At 34.4% G+C, this 18,889-nt stretch overlaps 1 protein-coding gene across 5 annotated transcripts in view; it reads left to right on the top strand.

Moving 5' to 3' along the window:
- The window catches only part of LOC149771466 (uncharacterized), a 142,219-nt gene that overhangs the window by 48,287 nt on the left and 75,043 nt on the right, over window positions 1–18,889 (top strand). For all 5 annotated transcript variants that reach the window (XM_089948403.1, XM_089948406.1, XM_089948407.1 and 2 more), the window contains exon 5: window positions 14,416–14,558. In XM_089948403.1, coding sequence (XP_089804529.1) covers window positions 14,416–14,558 — 143 coding nt within the window. The remainder of the gene's footprint in view (window positions 1–14,415; window positions 14,559–18,889) is intronic.

The raw sequence follows: 18,889 nt of genomic DNA, 5'->3' as shown, positions 1-18,889 counted from the left end.
TGACTGCAGCAATCAGGTTAATTCCTAATGCAACTGGTGGCTTTTATACTGAACCAACACTGCCACCAACCCCTAAACTTTACATTCATTTTTGACAGCAAAGAGTTATTTTGAATAATTTCCTGTGATAAGGCAGCTAAAAGAATCGGTATGTGCCTTATGCATGAATAAAGTTCACTAGTACTATAACAAATGAGCATACTTTTCATCATCCCTCAACCATCTAGATTTTTAGATATTTACTTCTGTAGCAGACACATGTAAATATGTAAGCCAAGTCGGCAGCTCATTTGCAGCCCAAGTTACGCATTTGATCTCCAGTGCTCGTCTAACTGTGACAGGCAGTCACCAACAAGCCAATCCATTTCCAAGCCTAACTCAAAGTAAATCTCAACCACATTACAGATTTAGCGTCTGTGTGAATTTATAAATGCTAGGCTTGTGATAATTAGTTTCATGCCTTCTACCTTAAAAATTAGGGAGGTGTCAAAATACGAAACTATCCAGTGAGACCTATAAGACAAGGATATTTCCATTGGTCCAATGGGCTTGGTTATTTACATAATGCTTTACTTTTTCCTTTTGTGACCACAGTGGCTTTGCAGTTTGATCTTTCAGTGGAATCAATATATATCAGGATGTAATGTATGCGTACTTATGTACAGATATTTTGCATGTTTTGCATCTCCCTTCAGGATTGCCAGATTTGTGCAATATTGCCATCTTGGAAATTATGTTTGTATTGCTCTTGTAAGACATACTATTTAATAAGTTTAGGATCTTTGCATGACAACTATAAAGTTGAGTGCATAAAAGGAGAACCAGTTGAATTACATTTGGCCTTATTTCATTGGTCAGTTTGTTAGTGTAAAGCTAGCTTACAACCACATGCTAGTGTTTTTGGAAAGAAGATTACATGTATAGTGAAAGTACCTAACTATGAATACATTTTGAATTTGACTCATAATTACTCATAGGCCATTTGATTTACATAAAAGGCAGTCATTTTTTGCTAATAATTTTGTTTCTTGATGACCGAGTGAGCACTTTTCTGTCTCCTTGGTTACTAGGATGTGCAAGATTAAAATGCAGAAATCAACTTTGGTTTAATATTCTTTGCTCTTCTGGATGGGCTTGACATTTTTCTCTTGTTTTATTTTGCATTATTTCTTTTTCTTTTCCTTTGATTTCATTTTTCAGTGAGAGAGGCTTCAGTTGTCTGAATCTCAAAGTGAATCTTACTCAGTATTTAAAAGAATTAGTGTTAATTAGCTAGAGGAACATAACTAACAATGTGCAGTTCTTGCAAACTTCATGGTAATAATTTCCATTGGACACCAATATAAGTGGATGATCCAAACTTTCCATCTGACACCAATTTAATTAGGTGATCCGTATTTTCCAGCAGACATCAATTTAATTAGATGATCCATATTTCTGTTAGACACCAATTTAATTGAATGATCCATTTTTCTTTTAGATATCACTTTGAATGGATGATCCATAATTTCTTTTAGACACCAGTTTAATTGGATGATCCATATTTTCTATTTGACACCAATTTAATGGGATGATCCATTTTTCCTTTAGTCGACAGTTTGAGTGGATTATCCATAATTTCTTTTAGACACCAATTTAATTGGATGATCCATATTTTCCATTAGACTCCAATTTAATTGGTGACCCAAGTTTTCCATTAGACATCAGTTTAATTGGATGATCCATATTAATTTTTTTACACCAATTTAATTGGATGATCCATATTTTCTTTACATTTACTTAGGCAAAAGGAAAAAGGAAGACCATTTTATGTTCTTTAAGTCTTGTAATATTTCAAAAATTGCAATAGGGACATTTGACATGTACATTGGGGCGTTGGCTTATTTACTGTGTTCATAACAGGTGCAACAAATGGTGAATTTTATGTGTGCTGAAGGATTGTTGAAATGACATTGAAAGCTATAAATCAACAGTTTATATTGTTCACTTTGGAAAAGTCTGTACTTGAGTAGGCAGTAGAAACTCTGAAAATTTAACTGTGCCATGCAAGTTTTAAAGTAGATTTGAGTAGTAGTTTAAGAGAAAGTGAAAAAATGCTGCATATTAATGTGTTTGAATTAATAATTATGAATGGATGACTTAGGCCTTGACTCAAAGAAAGAAAAGCTCATTTTCTAAATATGAATTGTAAATCAAGCATTTCATCATAGCACTCTATATATACTCCAAAGTGGAGTCCAACTGCAGACTACACAGACCCAGGTCTGTCCATGCTTAATGCATCAGCAGAACTGGGTCTTTTGTAGTTGCTAGGTGTAATCAGTATAACAAAACGCATTGACCCTGATCTGCTGACATGTGATGGCAGATCATGGTTTGGGTTACTTGTAATTGGTTTCTTTATACGCAAGTATATGTGATACGTACTGGAACTACAGCTTTAAAAAACAGACAATCACAAGTATTATTCTGTGATGACTTTTCAAACGTAAAATGGCAGTCATATATTATTCAGTGTTATTGTGTGATGTCTTCTCTAAATTTCTTCTCTAAATGATACTGTTCATATATCTGGAACAGTAAAAATAACATTATTATTGCAGCTGGCTAAAAAAGTAAACAAAGAATTAAATAGGCTGGTTACTTGCTGTACACATTCCATGCATCATACAGTATTATTTTCTTGGCATGATATTGACAATAATGCATTAAAAGTACCCTTAACGCAACAAAAACAAAAAATAAACTCCAGTGATCAGACCAAGAGACCAGCCTGATAAAAATATGAAAAAGTAGGGGGTGGGCTTATCATCAGACATGGGTTTATCATCAGGTACATATGGTAGCGAAACACTGAATCCTTTTAAGACTAAAACTTCAGAAAGTCATAATCCTGATGAAACTGAAAATTATGGGTACTTATTTTGGCAGAAATAAAATTTGGTAGTTTTCTTTTAAAAATATTTTAATTTTGACTAAACTGATTTTAGCTATTGAGGATCAAGAGCAGTTATATAAGATGATAAATTTGGATGGGATTTAGTTTTGGATTATCACTTTGAGATTACTTAATTACTCAGATTTCTCCACTGCTAAAAAATTCCCACTACTGTACATGATAAATGTCCTACTCTTCAAGTTGTCCTTTTTTAAACTTAAGAAAAAAATGTAGCTCAATACACACTAAACCCCATTTGCTTAGAAAACAAATAACAATTTCTTCATTCCTAGTGTAACACAGAAATGATTCCTGTAAACTGATATTTGGTCCAATGCAGAGTAAAAAGAACCTCCAAGACAAATGTAGATATCCGAGATATATGAAGATAAATTCTAAAAATAATCACTTATATGTTGTTTTTTTTTTTGACTGGCTACCTAAGTTTTGTCCTGTAAATGTAGTAAAACCATTTGATAAACAATTTCAACATACAGTGTAAACTTGAATAAGAATCTAAGCGTTTTAACGCAACAGATCAAAGTTGGGATTGTTAAACATTTTGTATACGAAGTCATATCAGGTCACTTCTTTTTTGTGAGGGAAATTAGAAAAGAAAAAAACCCGCAAAGCTGAGATTTTAATTTGGTTTTCAGATGTTTTGATGTTAGGAGGTTCCACTGTATTAACACATTAACCCCTGGTGACGAGTTTACATGGCAGGTAGTAGTAGCCTACTGACGTGCTCTGTAGCATTAGGGTCATGTATGATACACTAAAATGGGTGGTATTATAGAAAGGTAGACAGATGTAGCTCTACAATGATACCAAATAATCTGGAATTTCTAGTTGCACTACAAAATACAGACGAAAAAACCTCAATATTGGGACCCGATTTTTTTCTACCCAAAATTGGCCCATGGTCGGAATCCGATTTTCTTGTCTGGATTTTAGACTTTTTGGTCTCAGATCTAAGGAAGACCGGGATGAACTGCAAACAGACAGATGAACCTTTGCAAAAATAGGATAAGGTGGGCATTTGGAATAGAGAGTGGATCCCGACCATAGGCCAATTTTGGAAAGACAAAAATCGATTAAAAAAATTGAGTTTTTTTTCTCTCTTTTTTGTAGTGCAACTAGAAATTCCAGATTATTTGATATCATTGTAGAGCTACATCTGTCTACCTTTCTATAATACCACCCACTTTAGTGTATTATGCATGACCATGACGCTACAAAGCTCGGCAGTAGGCTACTACCTCCTGCCATGTTAACTTGTCGTTAAGAGTTAATGTGTTAAGAAGAAAGACAGGAACTTGACTGCAGAACAATTGCAATCAATTATAGGCAGCCAGATTGGCTGAAAATTAGAGTACAGACTGTAAAATGTTGAACCTGAGATGTTCATCCAAGATTTTACTGGAATGGCTAAGAAAGTTATAACCAAATGTAGAACGTAGTGCATGGTCACCAAGGTTTGCTCTATTTTTATAATACAATTTTATAGACATATTTTAGTCAGCCCTGCCTTAAAGTTTTCCACTATTAAGAAATCATATGCCCTAAATAGCCACAATCTTAGGGTTCCTGCTAAAAATCTTTAAGAAGAGATAAACCTATATTAAGCAGTCACCACTGTGACCAGTTTTTAGAGGACAGATTTTTCTTCTACCTAAAGTTGGCTTCTTAGCTTAGGATAGTATATGGTTAGTCTTACCCCACCCAGACTGGATCTACACAAATCATTTGCAGATACCTGTCTCAAGTGGATTAATTGTGATGTATTTTTCAGAAAGTGTTGCCATAATTGAGAATATGATGTCATAAATTTCTACATGGTATCAACATGGTTCTTGTTTTGTATTCACTTGATTCATATAAATTGAACTTTTTCTCTACCTTAACGGTGTTAATTAACATGCATTGTTTTGGTTAATTCAGTTTACCTTAAAAAACATTTACAGCACTGTTTTGTGCCCCAATTGGTTTTGTTAAATTTAATTTTTCCACAGACCCTGGTTTGGCTTTCTGTTGCATGGCATTGAAAAACTGAAGCAAGCTCTGTGACCCAGGCTAAAACTACCATAAACAAGTTACAAATATGACCCAACTAAATCTATCAGATAATGACATAAAAATATCCCCTATCACCTCTTTAGGCAAGATTTTGTTTCAACAGTCAGGTTTATGGATATTAAAATTAGCTATTTCAAATTTCCCCATTGCCTCAGCTCCAATTTCCTGTTCAATTTTATCACTGTAGTTTTTGTCAATTCTTCAGGTGACAAAGTCCATGCTGTGTTCCTATCTATTTGAACATGTACCCAACCAAGTACCACTCTAACAACCAAAACTTGTAGAGCTAACTTCCTTTCTAAGAAGAGCTTTTGAAAGTTCAGGTTTAAAATAGGGCATTTTGATATGGCCCTGGAGGACTTACTGGGATTGATCTGTGGCTTGTCATGTAGAAAGGAAATTATTGAGTTCGTTGTGCAGCTGCATTCAATAATCTTGCAAGCTTTTACAATTTGTTCTGTTTATGAAGCATGTGTCAATATTTGTTTTAAGAGCAGTGTTTGCATTCACAATTGAAAGAAGAATAAATCGACATTTAAGTGACATGTAGATCTTGTATTTCAAATTGTTAGTTACTAATGACATGTACATCTTGTATATCATACAGGAACTCATTTAGATGTGGATAGAGGTGATGTGGCAATTTTGGTGCATGTAATTTTCACAGAGAAATCAAAATCTGATTTCAAAAATAAACATTATTGCAGTAGTTTGTTAAATACTTTTTGTTGTTTTTTATGGCACTTTTAACACATTAGTGGCTGTTTAATGCCAGAAGAAATGGGAGCTAGCGTCTTTTCCAAGGACACCTTGATGCATCTGACCCAGGCTTGTACAGTAAAAGGGAAATTTTACCGCTTAAAAAGTTTACGTTGTAAGTTATGCACTGGTAGTTAATATACATTAATATTTGTTGCTTTTACTTTCAAACTTGGTAATTGCTTGGTTGGTAATACTGTACTCACTCACTGAACATTGTAGTCATAGAGTATATGGCCTTTTAGTGAGAGCACTTTAATACTGTACTCACTCATTGAACATTGTAGTCGTAGAGTATATGGCCTTTTTGTGAGAGCACTTTAATACTGTACTCACTCATTGAACATTGTAGTCATAGAGTATATGGCCATTTAGTGAGAGCACTTTAATACTGTACTCACTCACTGAACATTGTAGTCATAGAGTATATGGCCTTTTTTGAGAGCACTTTAATACTGTACTCACTCATTGAAAGTAGTCATGGAGTATACGGCCTTTTAGTGAGAGCACTTTTTAGTGAAGTACATTATGCCTATAATTTAACTGTTACTTAAAGAAATGGAATCCGTGATCATACTTGCCTTACAGTAGGAACTATGTTGTAATGATGGGACTTTGTAGTGGGGGAGTGCTGTTTTAGGCTGACAGTAATTTTCCATTTCTGTCATTTGATAAACATTCAGATATGGTACCTTTCAGGACATTATATGAAAATCATTTGCTGCTCTGTACATAACAACACTTAGTAATGTCACAAAACAACATTTTCAGGCAATGAAAGCCCTTAATGTAACATGATAAAATGAATCTTAAATTTGTGTTCATTTGACACGAAAATTCTGAAACTTATGAAATAATATCATATGCCGCTTGCTGCATACTGCCTTGTGATATTCATCTTCATAAATTTCATAGCAATGTTACATTCATATCAAATTGTCTGTTTATCACTGCATCTGTGAATTATATGTGTGTACTGTATAGAGAGATAGGTTGTCAGTTAGTTGTTGAATATGTTATCCAGTCAAATTTTACTTTTAGAAATATTCGGCATCAGGCTATTTGATGATGGTGTGTGGCATTTATTTTGTGGCTGTTTCATTCAGACACAATGCATGGGAAATAACTCTTACAAGTAATTTATAAATTAAAGTGACAGTTAACAAATACTTTGTACACGTTTACACCAGGTAGAAGGTATTTTCACAGGTGTTAAATTTGGTGATTTGGGTTGAAAAAGTGGATTTAATCTTGCTAGTTATATTTTAGTGATTATGGATCTGGAGATGATTTAAGATTTATTTTTATTGTCTCACCTTGAAAGATCTCTGCTGCTAAAATGTCTACACTGCAAAAAATTGCAGCTGTACAGTAATAGCTAATACTTCCTGCTTTAGTTTAATGGCAAATAATTCCCACTATACTCAAATAATAGTACCTGCTGTACTATTGTTATACAGTACCTAATAAGTATCTCTTTCAAGAACAATTTTTGTGATGTTTTTTTCAGAGTTCTTATACTCTCACTTGAATTTTCAGGATGTTTTAAAGAAAAATATATACCATACATGTATGTAAAATATAATACATTTCCTATGTGCGTTTTCAAATGTCAATCTGTTCTTTAAAATTCAATGACACTACAAAGTTTGACAATGTGTGCTTAGAGTGAGCTTTACCTGTAAAACTTGTACATGTCTGTTGAGGGAGACCAAATGTTTGTTCACACTATTTACTCAAGACTCCAACCATAGTTTGCACACTCTAGTGTTGAGTGCTATGTTCGATATCAGAGCAGTGATAGAGGTTGGGCCGCCATTTTCCATCTCATGTGGATTGTGCAGTTTTGAAAAGAAGAGGGATTTGAATCTGGTGCCAGACTTTGATGACAGTGAACAAACAGTTTTAGCCATGTGGACACTGTCCTGTCACTTGACTTATGTCAATGGCCAAAGTAGTGTTATGTAAGTAAATATTCTACAATATTCCTTTTGATCAACAACATTACAGGTTTAATCAGTTGACCCAGCAAAAATTTGACTTCCATTATGTGGAGTTCATATCTTTGAAAGGAATTGGTCGTTACACTACCTGCAGATTATCATGGTATTCTTTGTAACATATTTAATTTGATTGAAGATTCCTGACTGAAAGTAATCAAGGTTTTTTTTTTCTTTGTTAGGTGGTAATGCATATACAGTCAAATGTACGATAAAGGTCAAATGCATTAAGTAATGGCCAGTGTCCTTAAGAACCAGTTTTGCTGAAGTCATGGTGCCTCATTGGTTTTGTATGCTGGACTCATAATTGTCATGGTTTGGGTTGAAATTCCGTTGTTGTGTCAGAATGGGTCATCTACCATGGTGTGTCCTTGGGCAAGATATTTTATTCCATGAGATTTAGCTTTGGTATTTAAAAAAATCCTGCTTGTGTTGCTGTGTCATAGAACAACAAGCAAAACATTATTTCAGTGGTCCAGCTTATTGTACAATTTAATTTTTTTAAACAGTTACCAAAGTGTTTTTTTTTTTTTTAGTTAGGTGGAAATGCATAATATAGTCAAACCTACCATAAAAGATATCTGTATTTAACATTAAACAATGGCCTGTCTCATTTAACAGCCAGTATATTGAGGAATCATGGTGGATTGGTGGTTAGCATGCTAGTTTTGCAATTTTAAGGATTTGGGTTGAAATCCCACTATTAGATTAGCCTTGGTTGGCTCTTGTAATGTGTCATCAGGCAAGGCACTTTACTCCAATTGCTTCAGCATTAGGAAACCTACCTGTGTTTGTGTGCTCTAAAACAACAAACCAAAGAAATGGCCAGTTTTCAAAGGTCCAGTGAACCAATTCATTGTATAATTGAATCTCTAATAAATAATGATCTGTTTTCAGAGGACACTGTACTTACGTCCCCCAAAGTAGTTGCTTAAGACAGATTGGACTGTATCCACTTTAAAAGCTACTTAGTGTGGCAAATGTTGATTTGGTTTTGTTGGTTTTAACAACATTTAATACATTAACTATACTATGTCATGGAAATTGGGAAACAGCTGGCATGGGAGGGTATCAAACCTGTGACCCTTGGATTACAAGTCTGACACACCACCAACTGAGCTACCATGGCTCTTGGCAAATGTTGGAAAGCAAACAATGCAGGGTAGCAAGACAAAAACTTGACTTGTCATCAAAGGTCAGAATACAGAGCTGATTACTGTTCTTTTTATTCAACTGGCAGATTTTGTCTTATTGGAGACATTGAAAGAAATTATATTGTAATAAAGACCTGCAGCTTGTTAATACTAATAGGCACTAGAGGTTTCAATTGAGTGGAAAGAAATTGCATCTGCTGAATTATTTACTCAAGGTTTAAGGGTGTGGTTTTTCAGTAATGATTGTCCATTGAGATTAGTTTAGGACATGATGCCCTTATAGGACAAAAGTCAGTATCCTTTCACATTTAATCTGTGACAGTAAAAGCTGGGCATATTAAGAATTAAAAATTTGCAAAAATACATTCGTTGACCCAGTCTCTAACTGTGGAATGAACAATTATTTCTGCACTGATAAATTGATTTTCTAAAAATATATTTGCATTTTAACCTGTGTTCTAAATGGTTCAGATTAGGCTTAGTCTGAATCATTAGGAACACAGGTTAAAGCCAAATTTTAGGACAATACAGAAAAACTTCAGGACATGTTAGTGAAATATCATGGCATTAGGTGTACGACTATGAATTGATCATTGTTTCTACTTGTAATAAAGAATATGTAATGGTGAATTGAATGCAATATTGTCATTATCGTGTCTAAATAAATTAAAATGCACCTTATATTTGTTATTTTATTCATTATTTGGAAAGTTGGCCGAACCAGAAACAAGGGAACAATTTACTCTTAACAAGTATGACTGCTTTCCTGCCATACTATATATGTGAAATTGATAATTTCACTGTTTACATTTTTACATGGTTTCCCATACATTTGTTTCAATCTAAATTTTATCTTAATCAGTCCTTATTAAAAATATTGAACTTCAGGAAGAAAAATAATACTAGACTTAACTTGTGGTGCTGATTACAGTGAGAATTATTCCAAAAGTTGAAATGTTATTCCTTCATATATTGACCAAAAACGTTCTGCTTTTAAAATTTTCAGATCCAGAGTTTGATAGGAAAGTAAATACTTGTTCAAATCCAAAATAAAATTAAAAATTAAATGAAGGATAATATTTATGGCTTTTCTGTGCAAAGTTTATGTAACCGATTATGGATGGAAACAGGTACTGGGGGCATTTACCTAGGGTGCATGAAACCTATGTATGAATTGTGTTGAGTTAAAGAGATTTTGAACATTATTCAGTCTGTCTCAACACCCCACAGAACTTCATTGAAAAGCAACATTTGCTCTTCTTTTTTTGACACAAATTTCAATACAAGTGGATTTATCATAAACAATACATGTTGGTCAGGCCTATAACGAAAAAAGTGTCACATACTCTGAAACAAATAATTCTACACAGTCCTAGCAATACCCTAGGACTAGTTAATGACTGTTAATTATGTATGATTGGAAAACTTGAGGATTCATTTACAATCCAGGACCTTGAAGGGAGTCACAAGGCAGTGGTTAAGGGGGTTGGTCTCATGACCAGAAGGGTGCATATTTTATTCACATGATCAGATTAGCAAGGGTCAGCTACCATGGTGTATCAAGGCATTTTACTCATCTCATATAACCTTCAAGTGTTGATTTACCATACAACGCCAAAGTAAATCAAACCAAACCAAGACCGTGAAGTAGTTTCTGCTTAAATATTTTAAAGTGACAAGGTCTTTTTTTAATTCTTTTAAGTATATTTCACATTTGAGAAATGGACCAGAAGTTTGAATATGTTTATTTTTCTGAAAACAGAAATAATAAAGTTGCAAAATACAACTTCAATCAGTTTATTGTATAAAAATGTTTGCTACATATGAGCCAACTAAACTACTTTTTAAAGCACTTTTGAATGCCTATTGAAGGTTGTTAAGTTCATTTTTTGTCAAAGATGAAATATTACTCCACATGTAGAACATGCACTTGAGATCATATTGAAATAGCTGCAATCAATTTTGGAATATTTGGAGGCTTTGATTTGAAAAATGAATAGCAGCTTTGTTTTCATGGCCGATATCCCATTACTTCCAAGGGCAAATTCATTCATATCATTTCGTGTTGCAGGTTGGCTAAAATGTAAGAATGTCGATAAGTTTGTCTTTAAACTTTTAACTCTGATAAATATAAAATTCTTGAATAGCACATGAAGCTGATGGCAGGTATGAGTGAAAATAGTCTTTATTTGAGAGGCCCAGAGAAATGTTTGCCTTTTTAAAAATCTCCACGACATTGAACTTTATCTTCTGTATTATTTCAAGTGGCAAGATTTAGTATGACTTGATGAGTATCATGTTTAAGATTTAAAACTTAGAATTATGTTGGTTACAAAATTTCATCCTTCAAAAGAGATTGTAAAGAAGAAAGTTTTGTTCAGACTCACTCATTTACATTTACATGTACATATCTTTAATTTTTGTTAAATTTAAATTTTTACTATTTAGTTTACTTTTACTTTCATTTCACAGTAAATTCAGAAACTAAGTATTCCATTTTGGCATAATGTTTGCACTGTGTGTATATAAATTTCATTATGATAAATTAAGCTTGTCATATTAAATGAAGACTAGCAATGAGATAAACAGTGACAAATCTAATATGTACCTGTACATATTGAAAATTTTAGCTTTCATGATTTTGGGGAATCTGCTTTGGAGTTTACATCCATCTCTATAATGGTTGTGCTCAATTAAACAGATGTAAAATCTATTCTTCAGACTGATTTTGCTCCCAAAGTTAAATGCTAACTATACACTAGACATGCTTTGCATCAGGGGTGCCCACAGAATTATTTTCCAGTTGGGATGGTGGCAGATATGTAGTGGGATGGTGGTAGATATGTAGTGGTCAGCAATTAAGTTTTACAGGTGTGGGCCAAAACAGGTGCAAGTGCAAGTGCCCTCCCTCCAGTTGCCCCCATGTGAAGGCACCCATGATGGTGGTAGGTTCTGAGAAAATCATTATCATCTAGGCATATTTTATCAGTGGCTTCCTTCCCATGATGCATGCTAGGATCAAGACGTGTCCTTACCAGTGGCTTCCTTCCCATGATGCATGCTAGGATCAAGACGTGTCCTTACAAGTGGCTTCCTTCCTATGATGCATGCTAGGATCAAGACGTTGTCCTTACAAGTGGCTTCCTTCCCATGATGCATGCTAGGATCAAGACGTGTCCTTACAAGTGGCTTCCTTCCCATGATGCATGCTAGGATCAAGACGTGTCCTTACAAGTGGCTTCCTTCCCATGATGCATGCTAGGATCAAGATGTGTCCTTACAAGTGGCTTCCTTCCCATGATGCATGCTAGGATCAAGATATGTCCTTACAAGTGGCTTCCTTCCCATGATGCATGCTAGGATCAAGACATGTCCTTACAAGTGGCTTCCTTCCCATGATGCATGCTAGGATCAAGATGTGTCCTTACAAGTGGCTTCCTTCCCATGATGCATGCTAGGATCAAGAGATGTCCTTGCAAGTGGCTTCCTTCCCGTGATGCATGCTAGGATCAAGATGTGACCTTACAAGTAGCTGTCTTGTAAAACAGCAAACTAAAAACAATTTTTTAAATGCAAGTTTCACCAAAATGAGGTGTGTCTGTTTATTATGGCACATGTAGATATTACACTGAATTTTGGACATTTACTTATGATGTCTCATATTGGTTTAATGCAGTCTTTTGATATGGAGTAAGCTAGAGAACCTGGCCAGTATATCATGAAACTTTTAGCTTGAGTTTGGGATTCAGTTTTTATTTTCAACCAATCAAAAGTGGTGTTGCAAAAGTATAATTCTTTAAATGACGGATACAAAAACTCAGTAACTCTTTAAATGACTGACACAAAATCTCAATCACAATTTCAAGCACAGAAATAAATGTTCACAAAGTCTGGAAAAACTGCATGTGATCCTGCATGGGCCTATATCAGAACTTTGGATCTGTTGCAGGACAGCAAAGATCCAAGCAAGCACTCAGTGTGCTGTACTATTAAGGTCCACTATTAGTTATGTATTGGTTTGGAAAAGTGGATGCTTTGTTACCACTGGGCAGAAACTTGTAGCAACTGTGCACTGTCAGTGTTTCATCACATTAAGAAGAATGTTTGGACAATTTTTACTTAAAATGAATGTTCCAGGGGATTTTAGAGTCATGCTGTAACACTGGACTTGGATGTACTACAGAATGGGTTTCAGTCTGCCTTATGGATAAAGTTGTTATTCATTTATTAACATTTAGTTTTTCATTTAGTGTTCCTTCATATTGGAGATTCATAGCATCTCTTCACTGTCATGTAATGCACTTGCAGCATCTTCTGCAGTTGTGTTACTTTTGACATTGATTTCTTAAGGCTCTGACTCCAGTTCTCATAGTTACTTTAATCATTCAGAGTACATTCAGAGTAATTTCCCTTGAAATTATGTCTGGCATCTTGTGGTTCAGAATTTAAACTGAATATACAATTTAGAAGATTTGTTAACTTTGACAGTATGAAGTTCTAGGTGAAATGATTGACAGTATTAATTTTACATGGTTACAGTCACACACCATGAGTTAAACAACAAATGGACATTAGTGTACCATTTCTGGTAGGGGAAAATGTTTAACTTATTAAAGTGCCTCAACTTTGTAAATTCTTTTATCATAGAAATTCTTATAACTGGAAATAATGGCCAGAAATGCTTTTTACCGATATAAGACATTTTGTAATTTTTCTTCAGAATACAAAATGGTATTTTGATTTATCCTTAAAATTAAAGGAACTAAAAGGAAGTAACACAAAGTAAGTCACCTTTTCTTCAAATTCAGATAGTGACTTTTAATTGATAGAATGGTAAAGTTGATCAGAGGTTAAAAGCATTGATGGCAGACTTTCATTCTGAGTCTTGCATCTGTTATCAAATATTTTTTAGAATGAAATAATGCTGTGTGTGAAATTATTGCAACTATACCAAGTAGAGGAGGAATTTGGATTAAAATGTCTGCAGCAAAGGCATTCATTGCTGAGGTCATATTATCTCTTGACAGCTATCTCATTCTTAATTTGGCAGGGTTTGAATAGTATTGGATAATCCTGATATAACAATATTTGAATCGACCAATCAGATTCAAAACTTCAAACATTCATTATCTACGACCCCACGATAGTTATGCCTACTGATAAGTCAGTTGTCTGTTGTTCAAACATTGGAGAAGTTGTGAAGTTGTATTCTGGCTGATGTTTAATTTTCTTGCTAATTCTGAATCAACATTTGGAGAAATCTTCCAGACTAAAGAAGTTCCTGTAGTTCAGGTTATGTTAAAAACATACACAAAATGTTCATTGGATTATGTTGATTTGGAATTTTTGCACACTTTTACAGAATTTTCACTTTAACACTCTTTTGTTTGAGAGATAATATATAGCGATGAACTGTTTGAATTGTAAAATCAGTCTGCTATGTTATGTTGTACAAGATTTTTATGTTTGATTTTTATTGTGATTTTAGGATTTGATGGAACTGGTTACCATGGTGATGAACATGATTTTGGAGACAATATTAATCTTCAGCATGAGGTCAACAGGCTACGAACTGAAGTCCATAGATTGCAAGGGGAATGTCGACACTGGAAGAATCTTGCCCAAAACAAGGTATAAAGACTATTCTTTCAGTTCTATTTTCAAAACAGAAATTTTAATTTCAAGAGGCTTTTTGACTAAACTAGATTTTGGGACCTCCTGATATCCTATTAAAAAAAGATTTTAGTGATAAAAACTTGATGACAGTGGGTACGGTTCGGTGCTTGTTCTGGATTAAAACTGAGGATCCTAGAAAAGAAACTTAAACTCTGGGTCCTCACAGCAGGAACAGTTTTCTGTTTTCTATTAAGTTTTAATATGAAAGACAGATTTTGGTATCAAGACATGGCAAAATTATTTCACTTGTCAAATTTACACTTTCTCGGAAATTATAAATTTAGTTCAAGAATTGGTTGTGGTACTTTAATGTGTGTACTGTACAATTTTATTTATTTTGAAAGATAACAAAATCATATACAGTTATGTAAATTATTAATGTTGTTCTGCAGTGCTCCCCCATTCAATGACCTTTTTCAAGAAGTGAAAGTGTAAACCAAATGTGCCAAAAACACAAACATGCTTGGTCCTGGGAAAACCTTTTTTAAAAATGTGTCCTTCAACAAAACTCATAGTAATCAGATTTGTCAAAATTCTTATCAGCCAAGTCTTAACCAGTTTGATTCTTGTAGAAACCAGCTCATTCTGGTTGTGATCTGGGAGTCTATCAATGTGAAGAGGTGTATTGACATATTGAAAACAGGCCTCTGATTTCACATTTACAAAAGTTGCTCACAACAGTGAAGTTATTTTTGTTTTGATCATCTTGCTCTGCATCTCTGCACACTTTCCCCAAAAGTGAATATTTCTTACAGTATTATGTGCGTCCAGAAGTACATGCATGTTTTTGAAAAGTTGGGCAACTCCACCTGCACTGTTATGATAGGGAGATGATATGTAGATATAGTGCTTGTACAGTAGTTGTAGAAATTCCATTTATTCCAGGAAAGTGGAGCCCAGAGTGATGCATATATATATATATATATATATATATATATATATATATATATATATATATATATATATATATAGTAAAAAAAATGTAAATTAATTTGGTAAATTTGGTATGGACATATATCGTAATGTTCACCATTCTTACCAAAGATAATGCAACTTGTAAGGTGCTTAAATTGATTACATAAGGCACAAGTTTCAGGTCAGGTAAAATTATTGAAATTCCCATCATTTAGCTATATATACATTTATTCCACATGAAAGATTTAATGCTCACAAGACTGGCTCCCTTGTGCATGATGTGGTTAAAGAGGTGGGCCTGGGACATTGTCAATTATAGAGTGACCCTTCCAAAAACTATACATTTACTTGACCTGAAAGATTACTTGACGTGCATACCTAAAAGATGAGCCTCTGATGCATGATGCGGCAGGGAATGGTGGTGTTAACACATGGATGTATTTTGGAAGCTATCAAGGTTCCTGCTCTACATTCTTACTGGACATATGGACAAAACATGTTTAAACAAGCATAAAATGACCTTGATGATAAAAGGGTTTGGTGCAAGCTTGCATGTTAAACATAATAGCGGTAATTAAATTAACATGTTATGGAGTTGAAGCTGAATAAAATTGATGCCGGTTTTTATTTAATATGCATTTGTATTGTCACTAATTACATTAACGGGACATCAGCCATTATTATTTGTCTAGAATTTTTAAAATACTTTTAAAACCTGGACCAAACCTATTCTGTTTTGATTTAACCAAAGAAAATTGTAATTATATTGTCATTATATTAGGCATGCAGTGCCCAAATTGTTAAGGGGATTTTAAGTGCAATTTTACTTTTTGAAAATGCCAGGAAAATGTGTTCATATTTACTGAATACTTGGGCAAGTAGCTTTGCAGCTTTCCTGCCATCAAAGGTTGAGTTGTGATGAATCATCATGTCAGCCCAATCTAATCATGTTTCATTTTAAGTCCTCTGTTGGTCTCGGCATGTCACCCAATTTTCTCCTTATCTCTGAATAGTATGGCAACTTTTAGTCACCAAGGAGGTTCGCCGTGATAAGTGACAGGGGGAATAAGTATTGTCAGCGATTTATCAATACAGTTGCCTGGGTTGCTAAGTTCCCCTAGAATGGACTTGTAAAAGGCTTGTGTAAATGTAGGATGTTATCTGGCCTACTCCTAACACAGTTTTGGCCTTCAAGGTGCCTAGGCTCAGGCATGGAATTCACAAAACTTTTTAAGCATAAGACCAAGTTTTGCACAAACGAAAGCTTTTGATCTTGTAATACTTCATTCAGGTGCTGACTATAACTTTGGTGATATTGTTGAAATTTTTTTTCTTTTTCTTCAAATATTTCAGTTTCAGTCTGGAATGTTTTGTTTTTTTTGGCTTTGACATGCCAGTGTTACAAATTGTCTTTGGTTTTTGGGTAGGAAACTCTTGAGCTTGCAACCCTACCTCACCCCCCCTCTTACAGACCTATTGCCATGATTGAACTTCATGCAAGCTATTCAGATTTTATTTACCATTAACCAAAGCAATATTCAGTTGTTTTCTTAACATATTTGTTTATAAGAAAATAATTTTTTCTCTATGAGAAGGACAAGAGACAGTAATCTTAGGTAGATGCTAATATACTACAGAAAATTTGATGAAAATATTATTTCACATGGTTTTGCTTCACTGGTGGTACATTATTAAGTTTGAGTACAGGTAATGTGTAAATTTGACAGTTTCATTGGGCACAAATGAAAGAAATTACATGCCTGAAACTTCTTTGCAATCCATGCCAAATACATGTAGTAGCAATATGTTGTTGTTGTTGTGGGTTTAACGCCATTTTTCAGCACACGATAGGCTATGCATGGCAGCCAGTATTAATAGTGGAGGAAGAACCCAGGAAGAACCACCGACCCACAAGAAGCTACTGGCAAGCTTTCTCACATACCCACATTGGCCGAATCCTAGACTAGGTAGCAATATAGAGCTCTCCCTTGCTGTACGACCCTTCATTATAACACAGTTCCTGTTTTAATGTGGGTATGGTCATGGATCCCATTTCAGTAAGTGCTAGTAAAATTGTATGATGTACTTCATTACAGTGGAACCTGTCTTGAAAGACCACCCCTTCTGCCAAAACATAATGGTCTTTCATGACAGGTGGTCCCTCATAACAGGTTATAACAATATATAATCTCTAAATCTGTACATGGAGAACCTGGTCTCTCAAGACAGGTGGTCTCTCTTAGCAGTGGTCTCTCAAGACAGGTTTTACTGTATCAGGTGATCTCACTATAAGGCAGTGTAGTCTATGGCTCCCATAGTTGGCATTATAATGAGGGGTAATTTGCTAGTTATACATTGTATACACCATTTGGGTGGGGGTTTCATCATAGACTTGGAAATTTCCAAATTTTTAAATAGTTTTTAGAGTTTTTTTGCTGGTTTATGAAAATTTCACCAAGAACCTGGTTGTCGTCATATTAGTAGTAGTTAATTCAGTAAACTTTCTTAATCATTTTGTATCTTATTTTCATATTGGTGTGATTGCATCATGATGTTTAAAGATTTTAAGATATTAACTTTGTATTTATTGTTTCTAACATATCTACTGCTAAGTAGCAGGGTTCATGTCTTCATATTTCCACCCCACTAGATTTTTGTTAGTGGACCTTTCAGGTTGGCTTGTAAACTAAATCCATGTACAGCTATAATACTATGTAATGCAGAGGCATTTGTTGGGTAATTTCCTCTGAAGAAAAACCTTTCACAAAGGATCTAAAATGTACTACACCAGTTATTCTTTTTTAAAATAGCCTCTTGCAGAGGAAACTGCTATTCTCCTGGCTTTTTTCATATATCTGCTTTTGCACAGTTTGATCTTGACATATAGAAAATGATCACTTTCATAACTTGTGCAATAGATTCATAAAAGTATGCTGGAATTCTTTTAGTTGTATAGAAATTAATGCTTACATTGATCGGAAAGGAAAGAGAAGGATTACTTATATTTGGAGTCGTGATGTGCATCTTCTTCCAACAGCAGTTTTGCATGGAAGATTTGATCTATCCAGAACAAGTCATAAAATGTATATGACACTGTACAATAGGTTATCTTATTTGGGTAAATTGCAATATCAGTATTCTGTAATGATTTTGGCACTCAAAGTGAGTTGAAGGAGTCTTTTAAGTGAACAGGTAAATGGATTTGTACCAACTTCAGACAGGTACACTTTTATCTAGGGTCAGAAGGCCATCTTGGCCTAAACCCCCATTTCCTTGCTGCAGTGGTATTCCTTTTATCATAAAAGCTAGTATGTTGCTGTGAAAGAATTTCTTAATGTACAAAAACTTTGTTTCACTTAAACAAACAAGTT

The sequence above is a fragment of the Sinohyriopsis cumingii genome, unplaced genomic scaffold (genome assembly GCF_028554795.1).
Source record: "Sinohyriopsis cumingii isolate HCF-2022 unplaced genomic scaffold, ASM2855479v2 utg001831l, whole genome shotgun sequence".
NCBI classification, from domain to species: Eukaryota; Metazoa; Mollusca; class Bivalvia; order Unionida; family Unionidae; genus Sinohyriopsis; species Sinohyriopsis cumingii.
Note: the sequence above shows the minus strand (reverse complement) of the source record. Positions and strands in the feature narration are given on the sequence as shown.